Source organism: Amblyraja radiata, chromosome 10 (genome assembly GCF_010909765.2).
Source record: "Amblyraja radiata isolate CabotCenter1 chromosome 10, sAmbRad1.1.pri, whole genome shotgun sequence".
NCBI lineage: Eukaryota > Metazoa > Chordata > Chondrichthyes > Rajiformes > Rajidae > Amblyraja > Amblyraja radiata.
In genome coordinates this window covers 38646136-38666404 of record NC_045965.1, presented here as the reverse complement: position 1 = coordinate 38666404, position 20269 = coordinate 38646136, and the positions used below count along the sequence as shown (strand labels likewise).

The following is a 20269-nucleotide window of genomic DNA, read 5'->3' as shown; positions in this document are numbered from 1 at the left end:
TGGAGAGCCGGGGATGACCAGCCGGGGGATGGAGAGCCGGGGATGACCAGCCGGGGGGTGACCAGCCGGGGGATGGAGAGCCGGGGGATGGAGAGCCGGGGGATGGAGAGCCGGGGGATGGAGAGCCGGGGATGACCAGCCGGGGGATGACCAGCCGGGGGATGACCAGCCGGGGATGGAGAGCCGGGGGATGGAGAGCCGGGGGATGGAGAGCCGGGGGATGGAGAGCCGGGGATGACCAGCCGGGGATGACCAGCCGGGGATGACCAGCCGGGGATGACCAGCCGGGGATGACCAGCCGGGGGCAGCGCTCTTGACGCGGGGCAGCGGCCACCTGGTGGAACGGCGAGCGGTTGACAGCTGCATCACGTGGAGATGCTGCCGTAAACACGGCGTTTATTTCCCTTCACGACAGCGTGACAAGCAGATTTTGTGAACGACAGTGCCGTAAAGAACGAGGAAAAGCGCATTCTCTTTGGGGGAAAAATCAGGTGGAAGTTTATTCTGTTTGAAAGTAATCGCGGCCAGTTTTGGCTGCAATCATTTCAAACAGTAGTATGACAAAGAGGCAATTCCCTGGCTGGACCATTGACTGACGCGGCTTGTTTCCACGGGCGAGAGCTGGGAGGTTGCCGAGAGCCCGTCTCCCTCCGCCCCGGGCGGCGAGCGCTTTGGAAAGAAGCAGCACAATGGCGGCCATGGACCGAGAGATGATTCTCGCCGACTTTCAGGTGCGTTTCGTGTTTGTAACGATTCTTCTCGCGTTGCATTTTACGAATTGCGAATGTAGGGTGAACTTTATTGTATGTTTTCCGTTGAATGACGGATGTCTCAGTCCGGTTACCTAGTTGTCATGTAAATAATTGTCCACATGTTCGCAGCTCGGTGCAATAGGAGCAGAGCCTGACTTCGTTCTATGTCATGCACGAAGCTCTCTGTATTGTTACATTAATACTTGGTTTAAATTTTTTTCAAATTAGTTTATTTGCTTAAATGATTTATTTTATTGAATGCAGGGCAACTATATGGTCATTTGTTAACGGGAAGTTACAGTCAAGCATCAGAAAATGTACAAGCGAAAGAATCTAGATCCCGTTGCAGACGTGAAAACGCGATTGTTTGGTTGGGGTTGATAAGGGTAGATTAAGGGACGGGTGGGGGGAATTAGGAAAGGGGAACTGGTGTTGGCAGTTTGATGCAGGACTGGTATTGGAGAATATGAACAGTGATGAGGTTGGTTGGGAGCGGTTAGGTGCTGGGGTCTGGGGTAATGGGAGGGTTAAAAGCTGGAGTCTGGGGTAGTGGAGGTGGGTTAAGAGCTGAGGTCTGGATGTGGGGTGGGGGTTAGGAGTTGGGAGCTGGAAGGGGGAGGGGTCAGAGCTAGGGTCTGGGTAGGAGGGGAGTGTTAGAAGCTGGGGCCAGGGATTGCTATGGGGATGGGGGGGTTAGAAGCAGGGGCCTGGGGTGGTATTGTGTGTGTGTGTGTGTTGGGGGGGGGGTAGGAACTAGGGCCTGGGGTGCTGTTGGGAGGGGTTAGAGCTCGGGTCTGGGTGGGAGGGGTTACGAGTTGGGTTGTGGAGATGGGGTTTAGGAGCTGGGGGGGGGGGGGGGGATTAAGGAGATACAGCTGGGGGGAGGCGGTTATGAGCTGGGGTTTGGGTCAGGGTGGAGAGCTGGGGTTTGGGTGGGGGGATTAGGAGTTGGGGTTGGTGGGGGGGTTAGGCGCTGGTTTCTGAGACTGGGTGGATGAAAGAGAGGTTCTGAGTATTTTGGGATAGGATAGAGGGTGGCTGGTAGCAGGAGATTGAAAATGAAGGTGGATAGGAGCAGAGTGTTCTGGCGATGGGGGTATAGCAGCTGGGTTTGGTGCTGGTGGGGGTTTTGGAACTGTGATCAGGGGTGGTGGAGGTTTTATGAGCCGGGTATCGGGGGCTTGGCAGGGTTAGAACCTGGGCATCGGGATTGTTGGGGGTCTGGTAAATTGGGGTGCTAGGGGTTTTGGAGCTGGAGACTGGAGTTCAGTTGAGGGACAATCAATAATGGTTGGAGAGGAATGGTAAAGGAGCTAAGAGATCAATGTGGTGATGGGCATGATTGGGGAGTTGATGGTTGTGTGGAATGTCGGGTAATTTGGACAAGTGTGCATCGGGGATCATTTGGGTGGATACGGGTCATTTGTGACAGCAGTGTAGGGTAAGGAATATTTATAGGGAAAGGAATTGGACTTGGAAGGTGGAAAGGAGGAGATCGCAGTGGTGTTGGAGTCAAGGTGGAGAATCCGTAACAAATGGGAACAATGGAGAGGGAATGGGATGGTGGCATTCCATTGTTTTAATTGTGTTAGACCGAACTGCAGTATGATTTGATTGCATAGTCTCTAGATTGGTGTTTAGTTCAGTGTAAACTGCTTTATGCAATTGTTCTAGTGCAAGTTCTTTAATGAAAAATTATTTAAGTTTGATTATAAATCAGTTACATGTAGTACCAGTTTATTTAAAGAAACAATGTTATATTTTAGAAATGAAATCTTAAATATATTTGGCAATATTATTTTTTCTGGGGATTTTGAAATTCCTTGTCAAATACACTTATCTTAATATTTGACTTTAACAAAATATAGTTGTGAGAAAAGAGTGTAGCGTTAGACTGAATTAATGGTAATGACTAATGTATCATATCTTTGTTTCGTTATAATACCGATTTTACCAGTGGACTAATACTTTTGATAATTTACAGAGAAGGAATCAAAATATCCTCACCACTTCATGGGATTACTTGGGGAAGCTAGCAAAAATTTACAGATAAAGAAAGAAAAAGTAATTTGGATCATTATGTCTGTTCTGGTTGTTTAATGGAGATTGGTTTCAGGATATTGGAGAGTAAGTTGGTGATGAATTGAGGCAGTGTTCATCAAAATGGAAAGAAGAGGAAATACACCTCCTAGTGGTCATATTTGAAAGCATTATTTGCAATGGCATGGAATTGAGCCAATTACTTTTTATTGGAGTGTATTTTTAAACATTCCAAAATATGGAGTTGACATTTTTAGGGAATGCTTCATTCTGCTGAAGCTTTTTTATGATTGATTTTCACTAGTCACCTTCTTAAAATACGGAGTTATGTAATGTTCTGGGCTGGAATGGAATCAATGTCCTTGGGGGAGTGTTTGCTAGTGCTGTCATGGAGGATTTAAACTAATGTGGCGGGGATGGGAGCATGAGCAGAGAGACGGAGGGTGTAAAACGAGGGTAGAAGCAATAAGTAGCAAGGTGAAAAGTAAAAGTGGGAGGCAAACAAATCCAGGGCAAAAACCAAAAAGGGCCATTTTTCAACATAATTGTATAAGGGGTAAGAGTGTTGTAAAAACAAGCCTTAGGCTTTGTGTCTCAATGCAAGGAGCATTTGTAATAAGGTGGATGAGTTGAATGTGCAGATAGTTATTAATGAATATGATATAGTTGGAATCACGGAGACATGGCTCCAGGGTGACCAAGGCTGGGAGCTGAACATCCAGGGATATTCAATATTCAGGAGGGATAGACAGAAAGGAAAAGGAGGTGGGGTAGCGTTGCTGGTAGGAGAGGAGATTAACGCAATAGAAAGGAAGGCCATTAGCTTGGAGGATGTGGAATCGATATGGGTAGAGCTGCGAAACACTCAGGGGCAGAAAACGCTAGTGGGAGTTGTGTACAGGCCACCTAACAGTAGTAGTGGAGTTGGGGATGGCAACTGGAAATTAGAAATGCGTGCAACAAAGGTAAAGCAGTTATAATGGGTGACTTCAATCTACATATAGATTGGGTGAATCAAATTGGCAGGGGTGCTGAGGAAGAGGATTTCTTGGAATGTATGTTGGAATAGTTTTCTAAACCAACATGTAGAGTAACCAATGAGAGAGCAGGCTATTCTAGACTGGGTATTGAGTAATGAGGAAGGGTTAGTTAGCAGTCTTGTTGTGCGTGGCCCCCTGGGCAAGAGTGACCATAATATGGTTGAGTTCTTCATTAGGATGGAGAGTGACATAGTTAATTTAGAAATAAGGGTTCTGAACTTAAAGAAAGGTAACTTTGACGGTATGAGACGTGAATTGGCCAAGCTAGACTGGCAACTGATTCTTAAAGGGTTGACGGTGGATATGCAATGGAAGGCATTTAAAGACGGCATGTATGAACTACAACAATTGTTCACCCCAGTTTGGCAAAAGAATAAATCAGGGAAGGTAGTGCATCTGTGGATAACAAGGGAAATCAGGGATAGTATCAAAACAAAAGATGAAGCATACAAATTAGCCAGAAAAAGCAGCCCACCAGAGGACTGGGAGAAATTCAGAATCCTGCAGAGGAGGACAAAGGGATTAATTAGGAAAGGGAAAATAGATTATGAAAGAAAACTGGCAGGGAACATAAAAACTGACTGCAAAAGCTTTTATAGATATGTGAAGAGAAAAAGATTAGTTAGGTCCCTTGCAGTCAGAAACAGGTGAATTGATCATGGGGAACAAGGACATGGCAGACCAATTGAATAACTACTTTGGTTCTGTCTTCACTAAGGAAGACATAAACAATCTGCCAGAAATAGCAGGGGACCGGGGGTCAAATGAGATGGAGGAACTGAGTGAAATCCAGGTTAGTTGGGAAGTGGTGTTAGGTAAATTGAATGGATTAAAGGCCGATAAATCCCCAGGGCCAGATAGGCTGCATCCCAGAGTGCTTAAGGAAGTAGCCCCAGAAATAGTGGATGCATTAGTGATAATTTTTCAAAACTCTTTAGATTCTGGAGTCGTTCCTGAGGATTGGAGGGTAGCTAATGTAACCCCACTTTTTAAAAAGAGAGGAAGAGAGAAAACGGGAAATTACAGACCAGTTAGTCTAACATGGTTAGTGGGGAAAATGCTAGTCAGTTATTAAAGATGGTATAGCAGCACATTTGAAAAGTGGTGAAATCATTGGACAAAGTCAGCATGGATTTATGAAAGGTAAATCATGTCTGACGAATCTTATAGAATTTTTCGAGGATGTAACTAGTAGAGTGGATAAGGGAGAACCAGTGGATGTGTTATATCTGGACTTCCAGAGGCTTTCGACAAGGTCCCACATAAGAGATTAGTATGCAAACTTAAAGCACACGGTATTGGGGCTTCAGTATTGATGTGGATAGAGAACTGGCTGGCAGACAGGAAGCAAAGAGTAGGAGTAAATGGGTCCTTTTCAGAATGGCAGGCAGTAACTAGTGGGGTACTGCAAGGCTCAGTGCTGGGACCCCAGCTATTTACAATATATATTAATGATTTGGACGAGGGAATTGAATGTAACATCTCCAAGTTTGCAGATGACAAGAAGCTGGAGGGCAGTGTTAGCTGTGAGGAGGATGCTAGGAGGCTGCAAGGTGACTTGGATAGGTTGGGTGAGTGGACAAATGCATGGCAGATGCAGTATAATGTGGATAAATGTGAGGTTATCCACTTTACTGGCAAGAACAGGAAAGTAGACTATTATCTGAATGGCGGATGATTAGGAAAAGGGGAGATGCAACGAGACTTGGGTGTCATGGTACATCAGTCATTGAAAGTAGGCATGCAGGTGCAGCAGGCAGTGAAGAAAGTGAATGGTATGTTAGCATTCATAGCAAAAGGATTTGAGTATAGGAGCAGGGAGGTTCTACTGCAGTTGTACAGGGCCTTGGTGAGACCACACCTGGAGTATTGCGTACAGTTTTGGTCTCCTAATCTGAGGAAAGACATTCTTGCCATAGAGGGAGTACAGAGAAGGTTCACCAGACTGATTCCTGGGATGGCAGGACTTGCATGTGAAGAAAGACTGGATAGACTTGGCTTTATACATGCTGGAATTTAGAAGATTGAGGGGGGATCTTATAGAAACGTACAAAATTCTTAAGGGGTTAGACAGGCTAGATGCAAGAAGATTGTTCCCGATGTTGGGGAAGTCCAGAACAACGGGTCACAGTTTAAGGATAAGGGGGAAATCTTTACGACCGAGATGAGCAAAATAAATTTCACACAGAGAGTGGTGAATCTGTGGAATTCTCTGCCACAGAAAGTAGTTGAGGCCAGTTCGTTGCCTATATTTAAGAGGGAGTTAGATGTGGCCCTTGTGGCTAAAGGGATCAAGGGGTATGGAGAGAAGGCAGGTACAGGATACGGAGTTAGATGATCAGCTATGATCATATTGAATGGCGGTGCAGGCTCGAAGGGCCGAATTGCCTATTCCTGCACCTATTTTCTATGTTTTATGTTTCCATGTTTATCTGGCCAAGTAAATGACATCTGTGAAATGATGTAGATAAATCCCTGGTGCCAAAAGCATTTGTTCCAAAAATGTTCAAAAGAAAATTGTAATGACTAGTGCATTCCAGACTTTGCAGATTAAAATCCTTTTGTCTACATCTCCGTTTGTGCTGAGTGGTGTGAAACTGAGGAGAAAGGCAAGAGTTCAGGTGTTACAATTGAGCTGAGTACTCCGGGGTCAAAGCTATGTTTCAGCTGTTCAAATTCCATATTGCGAAACAGTGACAATTGTTCAAAACGCAATTTGCATAAATGTGTGATAAGCAACGTGAAAACCGGTTTAAGATTGGTAATTGTCATTTTTATTAACTTGCATGTGACATCTTTGCTGAATAGCAAAACATGTTCATTTTTTCCATGGTTGGGAGTCTAGAACCAGATAGTCACAAAATAATTGGTTGGATATTCAAAACAGGAATGAGAAAAAAAAAATGTCTTCATCTATACTTCTGTACCCAAGTGGGCTTTGTTTTTAAAGTTCAAGTTCCGAGAAGTAAATATCACCGGCAATTTGTCCTGGATTAGCCTTATCGAAGCAATGGCCAAGAAAGCACACCAATGCTTCTACTACCTTAGAAGGCTTAGGAGGTTTGGCATGTCCCAAACAACTCTCACCAGTTTTTACAGATGACACGGTTAATTCAGTTGAGGATCCGGAACTTAAAGAAAGGTAACTTTGATGGTATGAGATGGGAATTGGCTAGGATAGACTGGCAAAAGATACTTAAAGGGTTGATGGTGGAGATGCAATGGCAAAGATTTAACGATCGCCCCTGTTGTTCACCCCTGTCTGGAGTAAAAATAAAACTGGGAAGGCGGCACAACCGTGGCTAATGAGGGAAATTAGGGATAACATTAAATCCAAGGAAGAGGCATATAAATTGGCCAGAGGAAGCAGCAAACCGGAGGACTGGGAGAAATTTAGAATTCAACCGAGGAGGACAAAGGGGTTAATTAAGAGGGGGAAATAGAGCATGAAAGAAAGCTTGCGGAGAATATAAAAAACTATTGTAAACACTTCTTGAGATATGTGAAGAGGAAACGATGAGTGAAGACAAACATAGGTCCCTTACAGTCAGAAACATGTGTATTTATAATGGGGAAACAAGGAAATGGCAGACCTGTTAAACAAGTTATTTGGGTCTGTCTTCACCCAGGAAGACGCAAACAGTCTCCCAGAAATACTGGGGGACTGTGGATCTAGCATGAGGGAGGAACTGCAGGAAATTGACATTAGTCAGGAAATGGTGTTAGGCAAACTGTTGGGACTGAAGGCAGATAAATCCCCAGGGGCTGATGGTCTACATCCCAGAGTATTCAAGGAGGTGGCACGAGAAATCGTGGATGCATTGGTGATCATTTTCCAATGTTCTATAGACTCTGGATCAGTTCTTGTGGACTGGAGGGTAGCTAATGTAACCCCACTTTTTAAGAAAGGAGGGAGAGAGAAAACAGGGAATTATAGGCAGTTAGCCTGACATCGGTAGTGGGTAAGATGCTCGAGTTGATTATTAAAGGTGTATTAGCAGTGCATTTGGAAGGCAGTGACATGATGGGTCAAAGTCAGCATGGATTTATGAAGGGGAAATCATGCTTGACTAATCCTCTGAAGTTTTTTGAGGTTGTAACAAGTAGAATGGATAAGGGAGAGCCAGTGGATGTGGTGGGGTATCTGGACTTTCAAAAAGTCTTTGACGAGGTCCCACACAAGAGATTAGTGTGCAAAATTTGAGCACATGGTATTGTGGGTAGGGTATTGACATGGATAGAGAACTAATTGGCAGACAGGAAGCAAAGAGTAGGAATTAACGGGTCCTTTTTAGATTGGCAGGCAGTGACTAGTGAGGTGTTGCAAGGCTCAGTGCTGGGACCCCAGTTATTTACAATATAAACTATTTAGGCAAAGGAATTAAACGTGACATCTCCAAGTTTGCGGTGTAAACTGCGAGGAGGATGCTGTGTGACTTGGATAGGTTGGGTGAGTGGGCAGATGCAGTATAATGTGGATAAATGTGAGGTTATCCACTTTGGTAGCAAGAACAGGAAGGCAGATTTTTTTCTCAATAATGTCAGATTAGGAAAAGGGGAGGTGCAACGAGACCTGGGTGTCCTTGCACATCAGTCACTGAAAGGAAGCATGCAGGTACAGCACGCAGTGAAGAAAGCTAATGGCTTGTTGGCCTTCATAGCAAGAGGATTTGAGTATAGGAGCAAGGAGGTACTTCTGCAGTTGTACAGGGTCCTGGTGAGACGTACCTGGAATATTGTGTGCAGTTTTGGTCTCCTAGTTTGAGGAAGGACATTCTTGCCAGTGAGGGAGTGCAGCGTAGGTTCACCAGGTTAATTCTCGGGATGGCGGGACTGACATATGATAAAAGAATGAATCAACTGGGCTTATATTTACTGGAATTTAGAAGGATGAGAGAGAATTTTATAGAAACATATTGAAAGCTTTGATTACTTTGGTTGCTTTCCCAAGGCAGCGTGAAGTGTAGATGGAGTCCGTGATGGAGAATCTGATCTATTTAATAGACTGGGCTACATTCACACATAGGTGAAGATCAAATCAGCAGCATTAAAGTCAAACGATCCCGATTGGTGCATGAAACCTATGTAGGACCTTAGCAGAGCTAAGAGCAAATTCTGGACGAAGCTGGAGTCTCAAGCCAGTGACACGGATACCCGAAGATTGCAGCAAGGCTTGCAAGCTCTAATGGGCTGTAACGTGAAGGCGAGCAGTATTACTGGCAACAATGAATTCCTTCCTGATGAACTCAGTGCATTCTATGCCCACTTTGAACAGAAGGTTGGTGATGGAATGCTACCTGCTCTGCCAGACTTGGGTGCACCTATACCAACAGTTACTATGGCAGATGCAAGCCCAGCCTTCCTGAGGATGAATCCGTGGAAAGCAGCTGGTTTGGATGGAGTCCCTGGCTGCATCTTCAGTTTTTTTTGTGGGCTTCAACCCAGAATCTTTTGACCAAGGAATATTAATTATTTCTGAGCAATTGTTGAAAACTGGTGGATTGGCTCTCCCCAATTTTTTATACTATTATTGGGCAACGAATATTAAAAATGTAATCTATTGGTTGGACAATACAGGCCAACAGGTAAAATGGTTAATAATGAAGAGAGAGGATTGTTCGCCTTTTAATATAGGCGCGATTCTTCTCTCCAATAAATTTGAAGAAAACACTAGATGAGAAAAATCCGATTATCCACAGTACTTTACGAATCTGGAGACAAGTGAAATCAACCCGTAAACTGAGAAATGTACCTCTTCTTTCACCAATTGCCAATAATCCTTTGTTCAAGCCATGTTAGACAAAACGTTTGCATATTGGGAAAGATTAGGAATCAAAAAATTCGGAGATCTTTATGAGATGGGAACTCTTCTCTCATTTCAAGAATTGCAGTCGAAACTAGACTGTGGGACCCGTTGGGTCCCAGCATCACACAGGAGGGCTGGTCACCAGCGTAATATTCCACCTCCACCAATTCCAATATTGCTCGCCAGTGTGGGGGGGGGGGGGGGGTTCTGTTGCGCTAGTATGGGTGTTGCGGGCCAAAGGTACTGGTTTCCAGAGGGCTAGTATAGACATTGTGGGCCAAATGGATTCTTAGGCTGGCAGCCATCTGTTGCAACGATTTTAAAAGCCAAGCCAAGGCAAACAATTTGGCTGCAGCCACCCGACAACCAAAATTCATTTTGTGGACACAAACTTTTTATAAAGGCGAGGCAAACAATTGGGCTGCAACCACCCGCCAACCAAAATTCATTTTGTGGACACAAACTTTTTATAAAGGCGAGGCAAACAATTGGGCAGCAGCCACTTTACAGCTGCATTGAGGGGACTCACCGTGGAGTAGACATGCGTTCAGTGTTATCCGCAGCTCAGAGAGCCGTGACCCTCTCGCTTCCTGGGTCTGTCAGAGACTGAGTGAGGGACTACACTTCCGGGTTTTATAATCCCTCCCCCTGCCGCCATTTCAAAGACGTTTTCTTAATTATGGCCTGATAACGGCAAAAAAACGAATACTCAAATTTTGGAAACAAAGATCTGTCCCTACTCTTAAGATATGGATTACAAACATGTCCGAGACGCTACATCTTGAAAATATTAGACTTGTCTTGGCAGAAAAAACAGATCATTTTTCGAAGACATGGACACCATTCATTGATTTATTACAAGGATAGTATGGTACAACACAACTTTGGATTCAAATCTAATTACGGGTTGGGTGAGGTAGGTATATCACTTTTTTTCTCTTTTTGTCCTTTTATTTTTCTTATTTTTTCTATACCTCTCTTCTTTCTTTCATTTCCTCACTCTTTGGCTACAAAATAAAATTATAAAATAAAATTAAAAAAAAATAAGTTTAGTCTAGTGATATAGCGCCGAAATGGGCTCTTCGGCCTACCAAGTCAATGCCGGCCATCAATTCAATTCAATCCTACATTAGGGGCAATTTACAGGTCCGATCAACCTACAAACCTGCACATTTTTGGAATGTGGGAGGAACCCGCAGCACCTGCTGAAAACCCACAAGGTCACAAGGGGAATGTGCAAACTCCACACAGACAGAACCTCGGTCTTTGATACTGTACCATTGTGCCACCCTTTGTAAAAGAGGTATTTCCTTAAATGCCATAGATTGGTAAAAGTTGTGCATTGCAAAGTTAATATTTGGTAGATGTAAACATTTTAAGTGCTTTTTTAAAAATGTTTTTTATCTTTAGGCATGCACTGGAATTGAAAATATTGATGAAGCTATTACATTGCTTGAGCAAAATAATTGGGATTTAGTGGTAAGTAAAATTTAAAAAACTTCAGGAAATCTTTGTGCATGTATTTTTAAGTTTTTCATAATGTTAAATAATGGTGTATCACTCAATTATTGAAACTCTGACATTTATAATTAATTTATTGATAGGTTGGTTTTCTCTCCCTCACCTGCCCATGGCGAACTTTTTGTTACACTTTCACTATTGCAAGTATATTTCTCCTTGGTTAGGGAACCAAACCAGTACACTATTCCATGTGGATCACACTAGGGCCTTATCTAACTGCAGTGAGACATCTTCTATTCAATTAATTCACTGTGGAGCTTGCATTGCTAATTGCTTTTTGCACCTTAATATTTCACCATTTTAGAAATGCTCTTCTATTTCTTTTGCACCCAAGGATGGTTTACCATGCTGAATTGCCGCACTCATGGTATTTGTCATTTGTCATTTGAAATTTGTTCTGTTCTACATGTTTGCTAATATTTCGAATTTATGCCTGATCTTGGATGCCCTGAGCATCTCCACATATTTTTACTGTAAAGCTTGGGATTGAATTGGACTTTGTAATTGATTTCTGTACCTGTCCTTTTAATGATTTATATATATTGTCCGGAAGGACACCCACTACTTTTTGCCATTGGAAAGCACACTGTCCCATTCCTTTCAAGTTCAAAGTGGTTGATTTCACATTTGCATGCATCAAAATACATTTTCCTCTGTTCATTTTCTTAATTTATTAATATTTGATCAATTGGTTGATTAGCCTCCTGTGCTATAATGCTTATATTATAATATGATAGCTCCATCAACACTGTTTGCAATTCTGACTATTTTATTGTTTAGCAACCTCGGGCAACTGACCTTCTGGTCCATTATTTAACTCATTTATGAGGTCAATAGTTGTGGTCCAATGCAAATGTTTGTGGGAATTTGAAGAGTTACCCATTATCCTTTCTGCTTCTTGCTAAGGTAGTTTTCTAAAAAGGTAAATAATTGGCCTTCAATTCCATAATCCACAGATTTAGCCCGCAGTGTCTCATGAAGGATATTCGTGAAAATTAAAGGAAGCCCAGTAAAGAACAGACTGGATTGCCTGTCCTGCTGACAGTTATAGCAATACCTGTGGGATTTTACTGGCGTTTCATAGAATAATCTATACATAACTAAAACTCTCATGTTGTTATCTTCCGGTTTGCGTTTTACATTTGCGCAAAAACGGTACACGATAGTGCTACGATTTTTCGCCACCTAACTCACCATTCTCCTGTGCTGCAAATGCAACAAGTTTTGTTCCGATCGGTGGTATGTTTTAAAAGTTTAAGGTTTAAAAATCTTTAAAACCGCGCATGCGCAGATTGGTCTCCTCTCCAATCAGTGCGACGCCCATTCCTGCACCATCGCCGCACTGATTGGCTGCGTCCGCTGTCAGTCACTGGCGGCGCCCGCCTTTGCCCGGTGTTACCCGGCGCGGCTTCCGGTCGGCGTGGCTTCCGGTTGGCGCCCGCCTCTGCCCAACGTTGCCCGGCGAGGCCTCTGGTCAGCGCGGCATCCGGTCAAAGCAACCTCTGGTCAGAGGAGTGGCAACCTCGAGATCCTGGGGAGGTGAAGAGGGAGAGTGGGGGAGGAGGGGGGAATAGAGGGAGAGGAGGGGGTTGGGGGTGTGGAGAGGAGTTATGGAGGGATGGAATGGCTGTGGGTAGGGGAAAGCATGGTGAAGGAAGGATTGGGGGAGGCTAGGAGGAGAGGGGAAAGAAGAGCGAGTGGGGGAAATAGAGGGAGAGGAGAAGGGAGTGGGGGATGTAGGGAGTGGAAAAGAGGGGTGAGGGGGGGTTGTGGGGGAAATATGGAAAAGTGGGGGAGATGAGGGATAGGAGGGGGGGTATGGAGGGGAGAGGAGTGAGGGAGGGAGTGACTGAGGGTAGGGGAAAGGAGAGGTGAGGGAGGGCTTGGGGGAGGGGAGGGGAAAGAAGAGGGAGGGTGAAGAGGAGGGGGAGAGAGTGCTGGGGATGAGGGGAAATGAGCCGTACCTGCGCAGTTGGGGCTATGGGTAAGTGGTGGAATATTGCGTTAGGGGAACGGGTTGCGTTGGGGGACCAGCCCTCCCTTGTGACAGGGACCCAACGGATCCCACTTAGTCTAGTACAGCATAAAAACGGATCATTCAGTCCAACTCATCCATGTTGACCAGTGGACACTCTTCTGCATTAATCCCATCGCCACCACTTTGTCTATTCCATAGCCTTCTGTGCCTAGATGAAGGAAGTGCTCACCTGGACGCTTAAATGCTGCGAGCAATGCAGCTAGAACTGCTCTCAGGTAGTGCAATCCAGGTACTTGGTGTTGCTATGGACTTGGTGAAAAGTTCCTCCTCAAATCCTTCTTGCATTAAAATAAATGCATTAGCATGAATTCTTTTGATGTTCACTCTCAAATTTAGGGAGTCTGGAGACAGAAGGCAAGAAAATTTGCTACGAAATACCAAAAATGAATTGTTATGGATCCGTTCATGCTGGCCCAGACTCTCTTATCCGAATCACTACCCGTAGTTTACCCATGTTGGCATTTACTGGATGGTACACCGAAGACCTATATTGCTACCTACCTTCACTGTGTTCAAGTCCAATGGCATGGTCTGAATGGCCCCCAAAACTAGGGTGTGCTTTGTCGGCTTGCATCCTTAATTGCTCTTGACAGCCAGCAAACATGATGGGCGTGAGGGGCTTGCTTTAATTGATTTTAGTAGTCTGTAAATGTAAGTGCATTGAAACATTAAAAAATAATATTGTACTGAATTATTAAAATGTACAAGCTGGACATAAGTTTCTGGAGTAACTTAGTGGGTAAGGCAGCATATCTGACAAAAATAGATAGGTGATGTTTTGGATCAGAACCCGTGTTCAGACCCCGACCCAAAACATTTATTACTCCAGCACTTTGTATCCATCTTTGGTATAAACCAGCATCCCCAGTTCCTATATTAAAATTTGAGCATTTTTATGAATTAATACTTTAAAAAAAAAAACCCAAATATTTTGATTTCATTTCCACTTGTCTTTTTGCCTTGTATCTTTGTCTCATTATCATCATTAAAACCAATGGGGTTTCAAATCTTGCAGCAAATCTGACAGTTCAGAATCTAATAGATGATTTCACCAAGTAATTGGGAAAAAAATAAAATACTGCAGGTGCTGGAAATACTTACCAATTTTCCTTCCATTGTGCAACATGTTCATTTCAGGTGATTAAGAGAGGAAATTATAATTAAAAATAAAGACTAAACACGTATTCTTCTGGCTTCACAAAGGTGGATGCATATAGCCCTAGGGTCTATAAAATTTGCTTGTAGTGTAGCCAGGGGAAAGCTGAAGGGAAATTTTGTGTGGCTGCCTGGAGTTTGAGGAGTGGTGGAATGGGTTGGGGAATCTGTAGTGAGATTGGGCAAGCTTTCCATCTACTTAAGAAAGGATCTGTCATGGAGAACCTCCATGTTTTCTTGAAATCAGTTTGGGAAGGACCTATGAATTACAGAAGACTGGTGCTTGAGACTTCTTTGCTGCTTTCACCAGCAATCTCCAAAATTGCCAATATTGGTTGCGTCTGGTTTTCACTGAACATGCCACTCTGCAGCCACTTCTTTTGGAGTTGGAAGATGGCTGTACCTGGCAAAAATAGGTAACGGTACAGTTGAGTGGATGGCAGAGTGTTATGCATGATCCGAGGGTAATGTAGTGGGTTGTCAGTCTTTGTGTTTAGGCAAACGTGTATATTATTTTTGGCAACATTTTAATTATGAACATTTGGTAATCTCTTTATTTTCTTGTGAATGGTGAGGAATTATTACTTCCTATTTGATGAAAAGGATGTTGATAATCCTTATAGTTCAAGCTAATAAGGATTATCATTTTTTAATTCCCAAATTTCTGACTTGGTATTCATGCTTGTGAGTTTCCTTTGGGGGATAGTTATATTGTGAAATAATACATTGAGCCAGATTCTAAGTAGTTCAGAATTTATGCATAAATTTAGATTAGAGAATATCTGCAAATAATTAATGTTTAAGAAAGAACTGCAGATGCTGGAAAAAACAAAGGTAGACAAAAATGCTGGAGAAACTCAGCGGGTGAGTCAGCATCTATGGAGAGAAGGAATAGGCAATGTTTCGGGTCGAGACCGTTCTTCAGAATGATGTCGGGGGGGGGGGGGCGGGAAAAAGAAAGGAAGAGGTTGAGACTGTAAGCTTGTGGGAGAGCTGGGGAGGGGGAGGAGGGAGAAAGCAAGGTCTATCTGAAATTGGAGAAGTCAATGTTCATACCGCTGGGGTGTAAACTACCCAAGCGAGAGATGAGGTGCTGTTCTTCCAATTTGCGCTGGGCCTCACTCTGGCAATGGAGGAGACCCAGGACAGAAAGGTCAGATTCGGAATGGGAGGGGGTTAAAGTGCTGAGTGACCGTGAGATCAGGTTGGTTAGTGCGAACTGAGTGGAGGTGTTGGGCGAAGCGATCACCAAGCCTGCGCTTGGTCTCGCCGATGTACAGAAGTTGACACCTGGAACAGCGGATGCAGTAGATGAGGTTGGAGGAGATGCAGGTGAATCTCTGCCTCACCTGGAAAGACTGTTTGCCTCCTGGGTAGAATCGAGGGGGGAGGTAAAGCGACAAGTGTAGCATTTCCTGCGGTTGCAAGGGAAAGTACCCGGGGATGGGGTTGTTTGGGTGGGAAGGGACGAATTGACCAGGGAGTTACGGAGGGAAAGGTCTCGGCGGAAAGGGGAGTAGATGGGAAGATATGGCCAGTGGTGGGATCCTGTTGGAGGTGGACAAAATGTCAATATACAATGAAAATTATATGATGTATGCATGGCTGTTAGGGTGGAAGGTGAGGCCAAGGGGGACTCTTTCCTTGTTACGAGTAGGAGGATGGGGAGTAAGAGCGGAGCTGCGGGATATAGAGGAGACCCTGGTGAGAGCCTCATCTATAATAGAAGAGGGGAACCCTGTTGCGATTCTGCTGTTTAAATAACTGAAGTCTTACACCATGATAAAGGTCCAAAGACTTTATTAACATTACAGCATCGGTAACTTCATACTAGCACGTTTCCCTAAATGTGTGGGAACAAGGCATCACTCTACACCTCCATCCCCCACCACGATGGCCTCAGAGCCCTCCGGTTCTTCCTCGACCAGAGAAGCAACCTATACCCAGCCACTGACACTCTCCTCCGCTTAGCGGAGTTGGTCCTCACCCTCAATAACTTTACATTTGACTCCTCCCATTTCCTCCAAACACAAGGCGTAGCTATGGGCACACGCATGGGCCCGAGCTACGCCTGCCTCTTTGTCGGGTACGTTAAACAATCCTTGTTCGAGGCGTACCAGGGCCCCATCCCCGACCTCTACCTCCGCTACATTGACGACTGTTTGGTGCCACCTCCTGCACCCACACACAACTGACTGACTTCATCCACTTCACCACCAACTTCCATCCGGCACTCCAATACACCTGGATGATTTCCGACACTTCCCTACCATTCCTTGACCTCACCATCTCCATCGCAGGGGACAGACTCCTGACCGACATACATTACAAACCCACTGACTCACATGGCTATCTGGACTACACGTCTTCCCACCCTGCCCCCTGCAAAGACTCCATCCCCTACTCCCAATTCCTCCGCCTACGCCGCATCTGTTCCCAGGACGAGACATTTCATACCAGGGCATCGGAAATGTCCTCGTTCTTCAGGGAACGGGGATTCCCCTCCGCCACCATAGATGAGGCTCACACCAGGGTCTCATCCATACCCCGCAACACTGCTCTCTCTCCCCATCCCCGCACACGCAACAAGGGCAGAGTCCCTCTGGTCCTCACTTTTCACCCCACCAGCCGGCAAATACAACACATAATCCTCCGCCATTTCCACCACCTCCAACGTGACCCCACCACTCGCCACATCTTCCCATCTCCCCCAATGTCTGCCTTCCGCAAAGACCGCTCTCTCTGCAACTCCCTCGTCAATTCTTCCCTTCCCTCCCGCACCACCCCCTCCCCGGGCACTTTCCGTTGCAACCGCAAGAAATGCAACACCTGTCCCTTCACCTCCCCCCTCGACTCCATTCAAGGTCCCAAGCAGTCGTTCCAGGTGCGACAAAGGTTCACCTGTATCTCCTCCAACCTCATCTACTGCATCCGCTGCTCTAGATGTCAGCTCATTTACATCGGTGAGACCAAGCGTAGGTTGGGCGATCGTTTCGCCGAACACCTCCGCTCAGTCCGCAATAACCTACCTGACCTCCCGGTGGCTCAGCACTTCAACTCTCCCTCCCATTCCCAATCCGACCTCTCTGTCCTGGGTCTCCTCCATTGCCAGAGTGAGCAACAGCGGAAATTGGAGGAACAGCACCTCATATTCCGTCTGGGGTCCTTGCGTCCTTATGGCATTAACATTGAATTCTCCCAATTTGGCTAGCCCGTGCTGTCTCCTCCCCTTCCTTAACCCTCTAGCTGTCTCCTCCCACCCTCCCATCCGCCCGCCCTCGGGCTCCTCCTCCTCCTCCCCTTTTCCTTCTCTCTTTCCCCACCCCCCATCAGTCTGAAGAAGGGTTTCGGCCCGAAACGTCGCCTATTTCCTTCGCTCCATAGATGCTGCTGCACCCGCTGAGTTTCCCCAGCAATTGTGTGTACCCAGGCTTAATGTTAAGCTAGTGGGCGTAGCTACAAAGCATGACTCATAATATGAGTGACACTGATCTACATCCTCCCTCTTGAAGAATTAAACATCAGTACAAAACCATTAACTAAGTAGGGCATGCTCAGTAATTGATAATAAACTGGAGGAAAGTCAAACATAGCCCGGGTACTTCACAACTGGCTTGCAAACATGACCAGCACTTGTATGATAAAGACCATCTCCGTTCTTTCCCCCCGGGGACAGAGCAGGTGGCTTCACAGGTGAGGGAGACTGAACCAGCATTCCCGGAGACGAAATGGGAGACTGTGGCGCAGGCAAAGTCGCCACTGGCAAAGCAGCCATTGCAGACATGGGTTGTTGTGCTGGTATAGGCGGAAGAGTGCCGCTAGACACAGACGGAAGTACACTTGTACGGTCTGGATAATACGGAGGTGGAACTGGCTCGATCACAGGCAGGATATGTTGTCTGTTACGCCTGTAGGTGCCGCCATCGGCACTGACCAGATATGAGCGTGGCTCAGAAGCAGTTCCAGAAATTACACCAATACGGTCATGGTGTATGTCAATCTGCAAACGAACCACCTGCCCCTTGGTCAATGGTGGCAGTGGCCTACTTGTTTTATCATACCATTGTTTTTGAATGTCATGCTTTTGTTGTAACCTGGACTGAACCACCTCAGGTGGAACCACCTGAGGGGTCAATGTCTGATCCGCCACAGGCACCATGGCACAGGTCTGCCTCGACAATAAACGTTGAGCAGGTGAACCCAAAATGGGGTCACGGTAGATGTTGCGTAACTTGAGCAGATCCAGGCACACGTCGGAATTAACTCTGAGCGAATGTTCCATGAGCTGTTTGGCACTCTTGACAGCCTGCTCAGCCAGTCCATTCAACTGTGGATAGTCAGGGCTGCTGGTAATATGGCGAAAATTCCAGTGTGCAGCAAACTACCTGAAGTGTTGGCTGGTGAATTGACTGCCGTTGTCAGATAACAGTATACCCGGAGATCCGTGGACTGAAAAATGGCGAGATAGCTTCGAAACCACCCCGCGAGAAGTGGGGCTGCCAAGAAAATCAATGTCAAACCATCCTGAATACGACTCGACGAGTACCAGGTACTGCTTGCCATGCCACTCAAATATGTCAGTTGCCACTGTAGATCACGGGAGTGCAGGAACCGGATGTGAAAGAAGTGGTTGCTTTTGTTGGTGAGGTGCCAAGCTGTTGCACACTGCACAGTACTCCACATTCTTGGTGATGTATTCGGCCATGCCAGGCCAGTAAAACATGCTTCTTGTCTGCAGGACAGTAGCTTCAGCGCTTGGGTGTCCTGCATGGACAGCGTTAAAATACTTGTTGTGCAAGGAAGCAGGGACTACAGCCTTGTGTCCTTTTAAAACAATGCCATCCTGCAGCACTAGCTCATCACGGACGGCAAAGAAAGGCCAACTAGCAGCGGAACATTGTAGTGTTTGTCTGGCCTGCCGTGCTTAATGACGGAAGTAAGCGACCGTAGAGTACTGTCAGCAGCAGTGTGGGCAATCAAGTCCTCCATACAGGCCGAGGCAATAAAAGACACAGCCATTACAATAAAGTAATCATCCGGCGAGGGCGGATCCTCACAGGTCTTCCGGGCGCACGGGAGAGAGTGTCAGCCAGGTGCATTCCTTACCGCGTTTGTAGATCAGAACAATGTCATATTTTTGAAGTTGCAGCAACATCCGCTGTAGGCGCACTGGAGTCGTGGATCGTTTTGTTAAAAATGCTGATCAGAGGTTGGTTTCAATCGTGACCGTGTGTCCAAAGATCAGATCGTTACATTTCTTGCAGGCAAAAACAACCGCCAACAACTCTTTCTCAATTTGGGGATACCTTTGTTCTGTGTCAGTCATAGTGCGCGAGGCATGAGCACCAGGCTTATTGCCGTTACCATCATTTTGAAGACATGCTGCGCCTAGTCCGTGTTGTGAGGCGTCGCAAGTCAGTGTGACCAGTCGTTTAGGATCAAAGTAAGCAAGAGTAGGAGCACAAGACATCTGCTGTTTAAGTGTTGAACGCCTTCTGCTGTTGCTCGTGCCAGGTCCAAGCAGTGTCTTTGTATGTAAGCTGGCTCAATGGGGCTGATATTTCGCTGAAACCCGGAATGATTTTGCTTAAGTAGTTAACGATGCCAAGGAATTTCTGCAAACTTAGCACGTCTGTGGATGCTGGGAGCTCGTTGATAGCACTGGTTTTTGCCGGATCAATTTTTAGGCCGTCTTTAGTAAACACATGGCCTATCAGGGCTCGAAATTAGCGGTTGCCTGGGTGCCATTGACCACCCAACGTGCTGCGGTCAACCTAAATGCCGAGTCATTTTGCCCGGCATGGCACTGCCCATACTGGTTTATACCGATAGACACAAAAAACTGGAGTAGCTCAGAGGGTCAGGCAGCATCTCTGGAGAATAGGAACGTGACGTTTCGTGTCGGCGGCGGCTGTAT

General features: G+C 45.6%; 1 protein-coding gene across 1 annotated transcript in view; it reads left to right on the top strand.

Moving 5' to 3' along the window:
* The first annotated feature begins 430 nt into the window (after positions 1–430).
* faf1 (Fas associated factor 1) overlaps positions 431–20269 on the top strand; it is a 278615-nt gene continuing 258776 nt past the window's right edge. The window contains exons 1-2 of the mRNA XM_033028571.1: positions 431–731; positions 11049–11117. Of these exons, the coding sequence (XP_032884462.1) occupies positions 690–731; positions 11049–11117 (111 nt within the window). The 5' untranslated portion in view covers positions 431–689. The remainder of the gene's footprint in view (positions 732–11048; positions 11118–20269) is intronic.